General features: G+C 42.9%; 1 protein-coding gene across 2 annotated transcripts in view; it reads left to right on the top strand.

The window, feature by feature from the left end:
* The window catches only part of Slamf1 (signaling lymphocytic activation molecule family member 1), a 33,495-nt gene extending 18,274 nt beyond the window's left edge, over positions 1 to 15,221 (top strand). The window contains exons 4-7 of one of the 2 annotated variants that reach the window (XM_038350033.1): positions 3,485 to 3,583; positions 6,646 to 6,719; positions 13,633 to 13,728; positions 14,946 to 15,221. In XM_038350033.1, coding sequence (XP_038205961.1) covers positions 3,485 to 3,583; positions 6,646 to 6,719; positions 13,633 to 13,728; positions 14,946 to 14,996 — 320 coding nt within the window. In that variant the 3' untranslated portion in view covers positions 14,997 to 15,221. The remainder of the gene's footprint in view (positions 1 to 3,484; positions 3,584 to 6,645; positions 6,720 to 13,632; positions 13,729 to 14,945) is intronic. The other variant, XM_038350034.1, reaches the window with a different exon arrangement.
* Positions 15,222 to 16,172: the final 951 nt, after the last annotated feature.

Raw genomic sequence — 16,172 nt, 5'->3', positions numbered from 1 at the left:
TACCAAATAGCACCAAGGGGGCGAGCATTAAATAGAGACACCTTGGGGCCTGCTACTCCGATGGGAAAACTAAGTCATAACCAAACGATGGGATGGGACTTGGCACCTCTGGGCTTCAATGACAAGAACACTTTTGTACTTAAGAGCAAACTCATTTTTTTTTTTTTGTTCCAATCAACCATTAAGAACTTACTGAGGATGTATGTGCCAAGGACTGAAAAGACTGAAAAAGAATCTCCCAAGAGATGACCTCTGGCCTCCTAGAGGTTCACTGGGGAGCTGAGACTAGTGGAAACAGGTGATGTTCATTGACCATGCCATGACTTTTAGCTGTTGCTCTGAATGCTTTACGTACATGATCGTCCTGGTTCATCAGAACAACCCTGTGGACTAAATATTTTTATGCTCACTTTATTGGTGATGAAACAGGCCTTGGATGGTATGAAAAACTCTGAGGCACACAGTTTTTAAATAGTACACACCGTTATTAATTAGATGGAGCTGAATCCACCTGTCTGGTTTCTATTAGCATCAGCTAAAATGGTTTGCATTGCAAAGATAATGGTGGGAAAACACAGGTTCAAACCTATATGACATAAACTACATGTGATGCTGAAGTCTGCAGGAGAGGGCAGAGTGAGGCTGGAATGTTCAGGAAAGGTGATGCTCAGGAAATAAGAGGGGCCTGAGCGAAGGGCGTAAGCAGGGTGTAGTGGACAGCTGGAACATCATCAGGAAGGGGAATAAACAGTGGAAGGAAGATGGCAAAGAAATGGGTTGGCCACCTTGAAGGCCTTAGCTCTCCCAGGCATAGCGTTTGTGGCTACTTTCCTCATGGGACTTCAATCTCCAGAGGCTGTCACAAACCTCAAAATCTACAGCTCTCACCTTCCCAGTTGTGCCACTGAATCTTCGAGAACACCGTATATATTTGATTCCTCAGTGTGAAGTGAGTAGGTTGGATAAACTAAACATCATATATAGTTCCTTTAAGTTTTTTTAAACTAATGGTTTGATTTTTAAAAAATTCGCCAATATACTCATATATATTTAAAAGGCAAAGAGAAAAATTAGAGTTGATAAAAATATCTTTCAAGCTGATGGCCAGATTGCCTCATGTCTGGCAGAAGCTGGCCATTTATGTCATGAGATATAAGCAGCCCATTAATTTCATCCTCCTGAGATTCTGGGACGACACGGGCCTGGTGTTACCACACGGGGAGTCTCAGTCACATACCTGTCGCTGTTGACTTACGTGAATAGGTGGCCAGTGGGGCTGCCAGCAGAAGGCCCAGAGAGATGAGAAAGGAGGATTTGGCAGGCAAGTCCCTGTAAAAGTCCATCATCTGTTGTTTTCCCATTTCAGAGGCATCACCTTGGGTTTTGGTCTTTTTGTAAATCTCATATGAAATTTAAAAGAAATACTACCTTTGGAAATGATGTAAATGGTTGAGGTGTTTGTTCTTAAATTAGCTTCTGTTATAGACTTTCTCAAGATACATATGTTAGAAGAAGAAAGAGGAACTCTCTCAAAATAGTAAGCACCACTATCATGATTCGCTGGACCAGTACCATGGTTCACGAAAGAAGCTCAGGCTGCTGCCCCTGCTTCTCTCCTGGTCCTGGGGAGTTTCTCTGTGTGTCCCTGGTACTGACATCGAAAATCTGAATCAATTAGACTCCCAGTCAGACATACATGCACATACATACACACACACACACATACATACATACACACACACACATACATACATACACACACACACATACATACATACACACACACACATACATACATACATACATACATACACATACAAACACAGAGGGTTCTCAACCATCATATACCACTCAGGATGTCATGCAGAGTAGCTCCCAGCTACCTTCACATTTTATGTGTTATACAAAGCCAACTCTCTGCTTGTTCATTCATTCGTTCGTTCATTCATTCATTTTCAAGGCAGGGTCTCCCTCCACAACTCAGGCTGCCCTTGACCTTTCAGCCTTCTGTTTCAGGCTTCCGAGTGGTGGGACTAGAGGCATGAACACCAAGGTCTATCCGTTTTTGCTCAAGATGGTTGAAGTTGGTATTTGGAAGGGTTAAAACATAGTTTGCTTGAGGAAGAGAATCTGTCCTTGCTGTGAGGTCCCTTGTGATTAGCTATATGGAGAACCTGGGAAGAAGAACTTTTTCAAGACCAAAAGGAAACTTCTGAGTAGCTGCTGGACTGGAGCCTCCTACCAGTTCTGTAGGACTTCTGTCTATATTTTCGTCAGTTCTAGGAACATCTGAATTGTGTCTGCCATTACTCTGTTCCTTCTAACCCACTTGGTTCTTCCTTTCAACTTCTGAAGTACTCCTCAAAGGTTCGACAACCAGGAAGCTTATTTATTTGTTTGTGTTTATACTTCGGGGTAGGATGTTTTTAAAACCACTTTTCTCTCACAATCATTTTTTATAAAGTGTCCCTCCACGCTATGTTAGTACCTGATACTGTCTTTGTTTCATTAGTAACACTAGAACTTAGTATCATTACTTAAAAACCTGGTGCTTCAGATGGGACCTCACTGCTTGCTCCAGGAGGCTCTCTGACTCCCAGGGAGCCTGTCTTTAGTGTTCAGCCATTTCTAGTTCTAGTTCTTGATATTCTTCATGCCATTTCCTTACTTATAAAATGGAAAGAATAAAAGTACCCACCCCTTAGGATTGTTTTGATTACATACAGCGGTGTACAAGACTCACTATTAAAAGCATCTGACTGTAAGAACTTAGCAACTGGCCACTATTCTGTTAGTGAGCCACATACCTTGTTGATTGAGACAAAGGTCATATTCACTCTTTTCCAAAGTAGTGTTCTTGAGAAAGCTACAAAATTTGGCTCTATGATTTCAAGCCTCAGTTAGCTTTGCTAATTTGAACTATGATAATTTACAGAAAAAACGACATGATTTTCTCTTAGCTCGGGTCTGCTGGGTTCCACACAGTCATTTGCATTTAAGGGCAATAATAGCACTATTGTGTTTACCTTTTTAAGAAGAAAAGCTGATTTCTTCCTCCCAGTTGTCTCATGGGAGTGGTTTGGGGGCACGGGGACAAGCACACGGGACCGTCACATCCCCTTTACCAAAAATGGACACACAGCACTTTAGAAATTTAGAAATGGAGAAGCAGGGCAAGAGATTGGCAGGAGAGAAGACAAGTTAATTTTAGACAAGTGGTAATGATAAAATAAAGCATTTTACTTGGAAGCATCTTTATGAAATCAGAAATGTGAATTCAGGGATAGTGAGTGAAATGGGAGTAAGAAGGTGGGACATGGAAATCTTAGTGGTCGCAGGCTGGTCTCTGATACCACGTAAACAAATGTCTTTCCCTGGGGAGGGAGGTACGGAAACGGAGCATGAAGCTCAGTCTTCTCACTTGTGGGTCAGGTATTTTTAAACCCATGGTGCATTTCATATTGTCCTTTGGCTTTTCTTTCAGACACAAGCTCATGGATAACACACACTGCTGGACCGTTAGGGTTCATTCTACCCCTCATTGTTCTGGTCCCCGTTGCAGTCATTCTGCTGAAAAAACAAGGTACGTCTGGCAAGAAGGGGTTCTTGCTGGGCTCCCGGTGGCAAGCAGAATAGATCTTAATAGGAGCACAGACTCATTCTCACTACAGCTTTCTGCCTGGGACCCCCTGGGGAAAAGACTGAATCAGCCCATCCCTGCTCAGTTCAGTCCGTTCTTGTCTGTTGAGCCCCACTACCCGGTTAAGGGAATCCGTAGAGGACAGAGCCACAAGTGTTTAATAAAGAAGACACTGTGCAGATAATTTAAATGCAGCAGTGAGGTTTGGCTTGTACAGAAGGCTAAAGGCACACTCAACTGATATTTGCTAGAGAAGAGAATTCAGAGAAGTCTTGGATCTGTGAAACAGGTCCCAGGGTAGACTAAAAGCAGTAAGGCTGTGATTCCAAGTTTAAATGCTTGATCTTTCTTCCAAGTTGTCCTATGGTTCGCTATCTCGGGGCCTCGTGCCCCCTCAACCATATTGACTCCCACTCACCCTGGTTGGCCTTCCCTGGGGGAGCACAGAACACTCTGTTGGTCTCCTCACCAAGCTGAGGGCTCGTGTCATGTTCAAGGAGGTCAGTGTGATCCACACACGGTCTTCTTAGAAAAAGCCCTTACCTCAGCACATTGAGGTTGGTTTTGCTTATATAAGAAGGTGTCTAGCACAGCACAGAGGCCTAACTCTGCCTCATTTCCTCCATCGAAGAGTTCTCTGAGACAGTGGGGGAGGGGTGTGTTACACAGATAAAGCTTCTGTTGAGAGCAAAGGGTCTAGGAGTGGATCCACTTACTTTTCATCATCAAAATCCAGCAAGAGTCAGAGGCTAAGGATGCAGGCAAGTGTCCCACATTAACCTGGCTAGTGAAGGGATGCTATCCTTCCTTCCACACACCTTCTGCTCAGCACACGGCTAAGCACTGAGGGAGCAGCACTTCCCTTCCCACTGAAGCCCACTTCCCCCACCCTCAACACACATCCCCAGCTTTTCCATGTGCCAATTATGCCTTGTAACCCAGTGCTATACAAATCTATGCCAAAATATGCATTTAGTTGCTACGCCTTCCACTAAACATTGATCAAGAGAGTCTGCTGGCAGTGTGTAATGGCATCCTCTCAAGAATGCTGCCTGACTCTTCTGAAGAATTTTAAGGTGGTTCTGGCAAGTTTGTCTCCAGGAGAATACACTAGTTACAAGCATAGGCACTGGGCAGTGTATAATGAAACAAGTCTGTAGTAACAGCTGCTTGCGAGTCTGAGGCAGGAGGATCACTCCAGCCTGTGGTTTCTAGATCAGCCCTGAGCAGCATAGTGAGACCCCATCCCCAAATAAACAAATGAGCACATGGGGCTTTGGCCTTAGACAGCACCCAAAGGCAGACTTTAGCACCAGTGAACTGTGTAACCAAGCAAACTTGCCACCATCTGCTGCAAAGTGAGGATACTAAACCCTTTGTGGTATTGCTGTGGAGATTGGCAAACCAATGTGCAGAAAACGCACAGTGTTTTTCCTGGATGATAAATATGTATACACATGCATCTATAGACAGACTTATCCCTTGATGTGAGTGGGTCAATGTTTAAGTCCTAAGGAAATTCTAGAAACAGTACTTATAGCAGGTTTAAAGTACTTGAAGTTATGATCACATGAGACAATTTATTGCTTCGTGTGAGAGCTAAAAAACCAGTAATGGTCTATGCTCTGGTTTTACAACTACGGTATGTAAAGAGCCCCATTGAGGTGACTTAATCTGTTCAGTGCCACACAGCAAATGCTGGCACTAATCCTAAGGCTAAGATCTAGGACTCAGGTCTTTTTCATTACATCCAAAGACTTGGCTGACTTGGAGTCACATTGAGCTGGCTCCTGAAAATCTGTTTCTGAACTGAAAAAAAAAGGAGAAGAGGAGGGAGGGAGGGGGTAGGTCAGACCCTTCCTTGTCACGTCCTCACCCATGCATGGCGCCTGCAAAGGAAATGGTTCAGTGTTAGGAAAAGTGAAGAGAGGCCCCTGCAGCATCCCAAAGAGCCTCTGAGAGATTTTTTAAGTGACAGGGTCATGTTATAGAGATATGGGAGTAGAATGGCATTGTTTGTGTTTTTAAAAAAAAAACCTATAAATTATGGCACCAATAATCTAAAACTGTGCCATCCAATTTTTAATTGAACTTCTATTAAGTAGCAGTTCCTCGATTTCACTAGTCACACATTCAAGTGCTCACTACTTGTGGCTATTAGTCTATGCAGAGGGAACATTTATGTCTTCACAGAAAGTACTAGATTGACATACAGGAAACTTTTTTAATTGGTTACTTCTGGGAATACAATGGGGTTGGTTAATGAGGGAGAATTTCTAGCCAACTTGAATTTTTATAATGAGGAGTTTTTGTACAATTTAAAAAGGAAAATTTAAATGTCATCTAAAAATTAAAATGTTTCACAACTCACTAATTTACAGAGACTCCCCCCCTCCCCAGGCTCTGGGCTGGTTTTCTAGATGGGGAACAAAGAAATGACACTGTTGGCCTGTTTTCCAGACACTTCCAAGTGAATCACCCACCTCTATCCCCATCCCACACACTAGCAAGCCCTCCAGAAATAGGAGGACGAGAAAGCTGTGAGCGAAGCAACATGTTTCCAGCTGGAGAATAAGACACAGACTATAAATAGCCCACTGTGGCCTCGGAAGACCTAGAACCCTACTAGGAGAGCAGATACACACAGACACAGAGATTAAAGTAGCTGAATTGTACAGTGGTCAAATAGCACCCAAGGCTGGGGGCACAGCACATATTGGACATTTGCTACCTGCTAATGTAACTGGTGTAAACACTTCGCAGGTATTATCTCATTTAATTCCCACAATAGTCCTGTGAGACAGGCATTTCAAATTCCATTTGACATGAGGAACACAGGTCTAGACAGATCGAGTAACCGATCCAACGCTATCAACAAATGAGTAGAGGCTGGGAACCAGTGCCTTGCTCCTGGGACAGGAAAGGAGAGAGTGGAGAGTAAAGGCCAGACAGGACTGGGGGAGGGGCTTCACGCTGAGGAAGGTAACTGCTGTGCTTCTTTGCAGGTGAAAGAAGCCACTGCCAGCGGCCAGTGGAAGAAAAAGGCCTTACTATTTATGCCCAAGTGCAGAAATCAGGGGTAAGTTCTGTGCTCTTCTTGGGGCATGTCTGTCATATTTCCTACGGGATTCCTGATTGGGCCACCTTGCACATGCCCATGGTTCCGTAGAGGTTCTAGAGTAGATGAAATTAGGGGAGCAGAAGTCAAGAATAAGAGCTCCCCTAAAAGTTGTTGAACCTGTGTCCCTGGAACTCCTATTGTTTGAAATAATGGGAAACACTGGGCAGTCTGGTGACCTGCTTCTTCATATAATGAGATGAAGCTGTAAACACACCACAGTGGACTCTTGTCCAGCGCTGGCCATTCTCAGAGTCTACACTGCATCTTCTCAGACTTCCTTCTTGAATGGTACAACCTTGGGAAACGGGGAGGTGTGAGAAGGCTGTTGTGGCATGCTGGCCTGATCCAAATGAAGGCACGTGCGTGGTACAATTGAACTGACAAAGGGAGGATCTTGAGGATTCCAGTCAGTGTGGGGTTCAAACGAAAGGGGACATATGGAAGGGAGAGGAGAGAAAAACAAAACTGAGGTAGAGTGACCACTGAACTAAGAAGGAGTGATGGGAAAATATGAGACCTGATGGAGTCGGGGAACAAATATGTTAGCAGTAAGGGAGAGGAAGTCCACAGGATCCTCATTAGATGCTGCTATTTTCCAGACATAGTTAATTCTAGAGGATTTTTTAGCCCATAATTTGTCCATTTAGGACAGTGGGTGGGCACATATTCTTGGGCAAATATTATGAGAGTAAAGATAATTGCATACTAATACAATAAATTCATTCCTGAGGACCAGGAAGACAGTTCTGGGCAGATCTCTTTCTGCTCCCTGTGATGGTCTGGTGGATTTGTTACATCATTGTCTTAGTTAGGGTTTCTGTTGTTGTGAAAACCATGACTCAGCAACTCTTATAAAGGAAAACATTTCACTGGGGCTAACACAGTTCAGAGGTTCAGTCTATTAACATCATAGTGGGCGACATGCACGCAGACATGGTGCAGGAGAAGGAACCAAGGGTTCTACATCTTAATGGGCAGGCAACAGGAAGTGAACTGTCTCACTGGGCATGGCTTGAGCATGTATGAGATCTCAAAGCCGAACCCCACAGAGACATACTTCTTCCAACAAGGCCACACCTAATCCAACAAGGCCACACTTCCTCATAGTGCCACTCCCTATGGGGGCCATTTTATTTCAAACCACCACAATCACGATAGATGCCTACTAAGGACAAACTTCCATTTAAAGAAATGAGAGCCCCAATGGTACCCTCTCACCTAAATGTTTGCTTAGTGGAGGCTGAGCGTGTCTTTCAGGATCAGTTTCTCAAGTATTAGAAAACGAAAAGAGTTAGGGTTACATCAAACCTATTGACCGACTTGAGAAGAAATTACATCTTTCAGTTTGAGTCTTCTGCTGTAAAATACCACTCAGGAAGCAACAGAACACGGTCAGTTCTTCCAGAACATCTCTGTACCACAGCTTCCCATCTCCTCCCCAGAGATAACCGCTATCCTGACTTCTAGAAATAAGAATTATATATTTCTTTTCGGGAGCCTCATAAAAATATAATCTTTCAGTATTTATTCTCGCATCTGGTTAAAATTCTTCATGTCTTTGAACTCAGGTGGCATACATTCTCATGGGTTTAGCAATGTGTGAATGTGCTGTTTGGGAATATATTTATCCAGATGACTATTAATGAGCATCTGGTTATTTCCAATTTGAGGTCACTATGAAAGTTACAGTAATGAAATTCATGTGACTGTCTTCTGGTGAATATGTCTACATATTGTTGCTGCACATACCTAGAAGTAGATTTGCTGAATGATAGGGCATATGGATTCTCCAATTCATTGGTTAGGACCAAATTGTTCTTTGAAGTAGGTGCCAATTTACTTTTCCAATAAATAAGTTTTTAAAGTTGTATGTGCTGGCCAAAATTTGTTACCATCAGCCCTTTTATTTTATCCACACCAGTAGGGGGTCTTATTACGGCTTTGTTTTTCTGGTAAGTAATAACTTTTCATATGTTTATTGCCATATTAAAATCGCCAAATTTTCAAATATCATACTTATTTACCTTTGAGTTTTAGGCCTTTTTTAAAAAACAAGTTAATATAAACCAAAAAGCCGTTTTAGAGGTGAGTCCTTTAGAGGTTAGATCCATATCATGTGTGGCTTGCCTTTGTAATTTCTCAGTAAGCCCTACTGAAATAGAACACTTCTTAATGTCAGGCTAGAGTAATTTGGTAACCTCTTCCTTTACGGTTATCACTTATAACCTGTTTGAGAAATTTTTCTCAGTCCTAGGTAATAAAAATACTCTTCTGGCATCCTCTTTCACATTTATTCTATACTTGGGAAATATTTTTGAGTTTGGTTTAAGAGAAGCCAAGCGTCATTTTTTTCGCACATATTTGCTGGTCATTGTTGCACAGACTGTTCCCTGACTGCCCTGTCCTATTGGTTATAATTTGAGGGCACATGTATGCGTGGTTCTGTTTGATGCTCTGTATTCGGCTCCATTGTCCATTGACTAAACTGTCTTAACTAGGGATATAAATTGTGATGTCTGATAAAAGCGAATCTTCCCATTTGTTCTTTTTCTTCAAGAGTTCTTGGCCAATTCTTGTGCTCTGATACATAGTTCACAATTAGTTTGTTAAACCCCTTTTCATCAAATCTTGCTAGAATGTTAATTAGCACCAAATAGGCCAATGAGGAGAGTGAATATCTTTATTGTTTTGACTCTTTCTCTAGCCATTCTTTAAGTCTTATTTAGTTTCTCAAAATGACTTTTCATAGTTTTTCAAATGAGACCACACACACACACACACACACACACACACACACACACATATATATAAAATCATTCTAACTGGTTGATCGGAGCTTCATACCTTGGAATATTGTCAACATTACCTTTTCCCGCACATTCCTGCCTTTGTTTGCAGATGGCCTTGAGGGGTTTTTCTACCCCGCTGTAGCATCTCCAAAGAGTTAGTTCTCCATTTTGTTTCTAGACCACATAGCTCCGCCTGCTTTCCATTGTCCTGCTTCACTGACAATGTCCTGTTCACTCACACACGATGGCGAACAGAAGCGGTAACGCTGACATTCCTGCAGAGTTCCAGATTTGGAAGGAAAGACTTCGCTACACCATCATTAAGCATACATTTTGCTGGAGTATTCCTAGTGAGCTTTTTACCATAAGAAACATATCGTCGGGGCCTAGAGATTACTCAGGGGTTAGGGGTATACAGTGTTTTTGTAGAGGACTTGGGTTCAAGTCTCAGTCTGACAGTTTACACCCATCGGTAACCCCAGCTCCAGGGCATGTGGTACCCCCTGCTGGCCTCTGAAGGCACTTGCTCTCATATACATGAAACTGCACACAGTCAGCTAGCAACCCCCAACGCACATTAGATAAATTTTGAAAAATTTTGTCAGGCTAGGCATGGAAGTTCATGCCTGTAATCCTAGCACTCAGGAGGCAGTAGCAAGAGGATGGCAAATTCAAGGCTAGCCTGGTCTATGTAAAAAGTTTCAAACCAACACGGGCTACCTGCCTGTCTCAAAAATTAAATGAAAAAAAAAAGAGAGAGAGAATATTGTCTGGAGCTAGAGATATAACTCAGTGATAAAGTACTTGCTAAGCATGTGCAAAGACCTGGCTTCAATTCCAACACTGGAAGAGAGGGGTGGGGCACTATCATCTTCTAGTCCTGGTTCGCTAGACAATTTATCAGTTTGTTAAGGTCCAAGAGAAGCCCCACCCCCAAAGAAGACCAATAGCCACATTTGCAATAACAAGCGTGCTTTATTAGCCCGGTGGTGGTGGCACATGGCCTTTAATCCCAGCACGTGGGAAGCAGAGACAGGCGGATCTCTGTGAGTTCCAGGCCAGCCTGGTCTAGAAGAGCTAATTCCAGGACAGGCTCTAAAGCTACAGAGAAACCCTGTCTTGAAAAACAGAGAGAGAGAGAGAGAGAGAGAGAGAGAGAGAGAGAGAGAGAGAGAGAGAGAGAGAGAGAGAGAGAGAGAGAGAGAGAGGAGAGAGAGAGGAGAGAGCACTGCGGGGTAGGGAAAGCTATCTTTAGTTATCAGGAGACTGAAAGGGGGCATCTGCTGAGCCAGCAAAGGGGCTTTGGGGGCTTGCTGAGCCGGCAGACAGAGCCATGGGGCGCTTGCTAAGCTAGCAGAAGGCTATGGGGCACCTGCTGACGGGTTGCTCCTAAGTTGTGGTTTTCCTGAGGATTGTCTGTTTAGCGCTGTCCCATTTTAGTGAACCGAAACTAAGGCCTGATCTCTGTCAGGCTACTAAGAGCACTAGGCTACTGGTCTGCCCTGCCTCCGTTGTCCCCGTCTCCCCACCACCACCACCCCCAGCCTTCTCAAGCTGACATCCTATTTTATCAACACTCTCTGGCATCCGTTGAGATAGCCTTCTGGCTGGCTTTCCCTCGTTTATCTGCCTCTGTAGGAGTCAAACCTATTTTACAGTCCTGGAGTAGAACAAGTTTAGTTTGGTCCTTTAAAACACTGCTGGATTTTGTTTCTCTAACATTTTGTTAAAAGCTCTCCCTACAACACCTGACACACACACACACACACACACACACACACACACACACGCACGCACGTACGCACACACACGCACTCATGCACTTAGTTTCTGGGTGAAACTGGTCTGTCATCTTCCTTCCTCATAATAACTCTGTGAGGCTTTGATATCGGCGTCTGTGCCAACCGTACAAATGGATGAGGCTTGCAATCTTTCAGTCAGACTGTCAAACAAATCATAACAAACATGGAGGTTTAACGACCAGAATTCAGCTTACTTCAGTTCTGGAGACCACACAAATCCAAAAGGAAAATGGCATATTAGCAGGACCCCCAAACCCTCTGAAAGCTCTTGGGACACGCCTTTATCTCAGTAGGATCTGATGGCTCCAAACTTTAGCACTCTTTGGCTTGTGGTAATACCACAATTTCTGCCTCTATCTCTAGGTAGCTTTCCTGTCTGTGCTCTGCCTTCTTTCCATCTCTTAGGACATCCTGCCCTGGATGTGGGCCCCCTGTGACTCAGTGACCTCGCCTTGAGGTTCTGTCTTCTCTGTCTTATCCACATCTCTGCCTAGGCCTTACACCACACAATGACACCCTGACACTGGTGGCACATATCTTTTGGTGGCCACAATTCTGCTCACCACCAGATGCATTTTCTTCCTGTGACTCTCTGGAAATGTCTGGGTGGGATTGATCACATTTCTCCCCTTATATATTTAGCAGAACTTTTTGGTGAGAGTCTCTGAGATCGGAATTTCTTTGATGGAGGAATTTTTAATTATATTTTTATCATTCAACTTTATTCTACATTGCATTAATATTTAAACGACTATTTTCTCTATTTTTAGTGGCCATCCTAGAAATTACAAACTACACCCCGACTTCTTTGTCTGTTTTTTGGGGGGTCTTGGAGGGGGGCTATAGTTTTGTTTTGTTTTGTTTTTTGAGACGGGTTTCTAGCCTTGGCTGTCCTAGAACTAGTTGTGTAGACCAGGCTGGCCTTGAACTCACAGAGATTTCATCTGCCTCTGTCTCCCAAAAGGTGGGATTAAAAGCATGCCCACTACCACCCAGCACATCCCTGACTTACTAACATACATGTGTTCCTTTTATTCTTTGTACTCCAATACAGTATTTTAACTACACTATAATTTTGCCTCTTGATTTATATTCTATTTTTATTGGTTTTTAATTTATATGTATTTTAAATATGTAAGACATTATTGTTTTATATATCAATATGTACAGACTTACCTACATCCTTACAATTTCCTTCATTTTATATTTATCATACTATTATATCATTACAAAAATAATAACATATATCATTCAAAAATCAGCATTTCTTTTGTTTTCATCATAATAGCTATGAAATATCTTTAAATAAAGCATAATAACATCCAGATGTCATAGCGCACACCTTTAATCCCAGCACTTAGAAGGCAGAGGCAGGTGGATCTCTGAGTTTGAGGCAAAATCTTGGTCTACACAGGGAGTTCCAGTACAGCCAAGACTACACAGTGAAACCCTGTCTCAAAAAAATCAAAAACAGAACATAATAATGGAAAATTAAACAATTGTTGGTTAACTGATAGGAACCACTCCAGGGCTTATTATGTGGTTCCTGCTTTACACTGTTACTTCGAGGGCTCTCATTCTAAAAAAAAAAAAAAAATAGCAAAAATAAGTTATATACCTGATACTGCTCCAATGTGGTATCCCTGGAGATGTGAAAATCAGGGCCCCTAACAGAAAACACGGGAAACAAAAACGTGCTATGTTGTTAAAATTGTGTTTAAAATAATTCCTTATACCTAGATAAAAATCTTAAAGGGAAATTTAATACCATTGTTCCAAGACAGCTCGGGGTTATTTTGAGTACAGACTTCTTTGTGAAATTTCCCAATTGAATGCAGGACATATAAGTTATTGACACCATCTCTCATCACTACATTTAGGTCTGGTCACACTAAAATTCTCCCAACCAGGAAAAGAAGCAAAGAGTGCACCTGTGAACAAAAGCTGATTTAAAAACTGCTTCCATCTGCCCCTCATCCTAATCAAACATTTGTCATTAAATTAAATATCTCTACAAACTATGGCATCTAAGAAATGAACAGCAATTGAGATGAAAATCTCTTTTCTAAAGCACTAACAAGGGATGAAGTTGCCTTGAGAGGTTGTAAGCCCCAAGATGTCACTCTGGGAATGACTAGCAAAGTGAACTCCAGGGAAGTTTGGGAGAATTCTCACCAGGGAGGAAGTTAGAATGAGCAACTAAGGAGTTTTTTAATTTGAGCAGTTGGATGGGGCCCAGCTTTCTGACCTACTAATCTGTTTTCTTTGCTTCTCTTGTAGCCTCCAGAGAAGAAATTTGATGATGCCCTGACAGATCAGAGTCCCTGCACAACCATTTATGTGGCTGCCACAGAGCCTGTCCCAGAGCCTGTCCAGGTGAGGCATCTCTGCCCCCCTCACTGAATGTCTGGTGAGAGGCTGAGAAGAAGGGGAAGAAGGTTTTTGTTGTTGTATATTTATTTTAGGGGAGAGATGGAGTGAATCGTATTGGTGAGAGTGGTCCAGATCCCACATGCAGAAAGGAATAGCTGTAGTCTTGGTTAGGAAGGACTTATACAAAATCCTTCATCTGGGCTCATAGGCTGTGAGCCACTGTGTACTGACTAGTGTTTCTCTGAGAGTCATCAAAGGACCACATCTAAAACAAATACCTGTCATACTTGTTTTGAAAACAACAAACAGGTACCACTTGCTCGTCCACATTTGGATCTCACTAGCCCCTCTAAAACCTCAATAATCTAGACCTCTTTTGGCTTCCCCAAACTGCACTACAGGACTGATAGTAAGTTGGAGAAAAGGAAGATGGAGAGGGAGAAAAGAATTCTTGAAGAATTCAGTGATGGTTATTTTGGTTGATGGGATTAAGAGGCGCCTAAGAAACTGATAAAGTATACCTGTGGGTGTGTCTGTGAGGGTATTTCCAGAGTCATAAATGGTTAGGGTTCTTACCTGATTGACAGGCTCCTGATCCATGATGTGCTCATAACACAATCATACTTTTAGGAAGCAGTGAGGCCCAGCTGGAGGAAAGCCCACCACCCGCTGTGTCCTTGAAAGAGCATATGTGTTGCTCTGATCTCTTTTGGTAACCCTCTTTACTGTTTCCTAACCACCATGGTGTGAGTTCGTTTGTCTTTTTCTTCCTCTGTCTCTCTTTACCCTATGGGAGGTCTATTACCTATTTTTACATTGCTGTGACCAAAATACCTAAGAGAACAACTTGAAGGGAGATATATTTGGTCTTACAATTTTGGAAGATTCAGCCTATCATGTGGGGAAGACATAGCATGGCCTAGCAAATGTCCTGATTTAAGGGAAGAGGAGGGATCGAAAGGCAAGGCCAGTCTTCAAATCTCTCATTTCCCCGATGGCACACTTATGCTTGGAAGGGAGATGAAGCCCCATTTGCAGGCAGGCATTGGGAACCTGAGTAGTGGCCTAGCAATGTATAGACTGTGACAGACTCGAAGCATCATGCTATATGTACTACACAAACTCTAAGCCTCTTCTTTCCCAGGGAAGACTGCTCTGCTCACTGCCTGTGAACTTCATCCCTCCATTCCTTCTCTCATGAATGTCTTCTTTGCCCACAGGAATCAAACCCCACCACAGTTTACGCCAGTGTGACACTACCAGAGAGCTGACCCCCAGAAACCCAGGGAAAGGACTTTTTGAAGGAACATAGAAAAATCAAAATCCACGCTGAACTTGGCCCTCGGTCCTGAGTTCTCTGTGACAGACACTGCACATCTGTCCCCTTCTTCAATCAATTCCCTGGTGATCGATTTGCACAGGCGCACCTGTGATGTAAGCAAGGAAGTGAGGTTTCCCAAGCAGGCAGCCTACTGTGCCGCTGGCACAGACATGGAGCAGAGACCCCTTGGAATAGCATTCCACCTTCGCTGTAGCGGATCACTGTAGCGGATCAAATAGACGGTGTGAGTTCAGAATCTCACTCTATGCTGTGCTGGTAAACAAAACCCAGAGACAAAAAGCCAGGATGTGAAACACCTGCCTCAGATGGCTGAGCACAAGGCCCATAGTCTGGAGGTGTTTTTGTTTTGGCTGTCTGTGTTTTATTCTGGAAGCAGATCCTGGTCACCTCAAGACCTGATCAAGGCTCTGTGCCTCAGTTTCCCTCTCACTCTCCGGATGAGGAGGGAATGAAGCGACGCGTGAAGGATGAATTCTTTGTGGCTGGAGGTCATTCTATAAAAGAACCAGTATTTTATTTGCAAAACTGAAGCTAGTTGTAAGTCAATAGGCTGAAGATGACTGCGCAGTCTAAAGCTTTGAGTGACAGAATGGAAACCATCCAAGCTTCTATAAAGTGTCGTCCTCAGCGAACAGCGTTCTGTTTAAATCGAAGTAGCAAGTGTTTGGGAACACTGTTATAAAGTAACCTGGGATACTTAGAGGAACTTGCCCCAGGCAGGTTTTTCACTTCTTTAAAGGACTTTTGAATGAAGCTCTCTGTTTACTTCCTTGAGGGAAAAAAAAAAAAAACACCTGGATCCTCAAGATTCTCCCTCAGTTGGTTCTGAACCCATTTTATCACCCAGGCCTACTGAGGAACTACAGCTCTACCAGGCACTTCCTATTTACTGCATACCTCTTTGTACTGAATTTATCTTCGGATAGGAAATTAAATTATTTTGATTAAACAGCTTCAATTGATTGGATGTTCAATCACTTAGATAAAGTTGTATGCAGAGTCTCTCTATGTAAAGTCCTATCTTCATGTTGTCTGCCCTCAGAGAGGCCATTTTCAACCTTCTGTCCTTCTTACACAACGTTGGCAAACACTTTAAGAAATAACT

This window comes from Arvicola amphibius, chromosome 12 (genome assembly GCF_903992535.2).
Source record: "Arvicola amphibius chromosome 12, mArvAmp1.2, whole genome shotgun sequence".
Classification (NCBI taxonomy): domain Eukaryota; kingdom Metazoa; phylum Chordata; class Mammalia; order Rodentia; family Cricetidae; genus Arvicola; species Arvicola amphibius.
The sequence above is the reverse complement of the archived record's forward strand: the minus strand, read 5'-3'. Positions and strand labels throughout refer to the sequence as shown.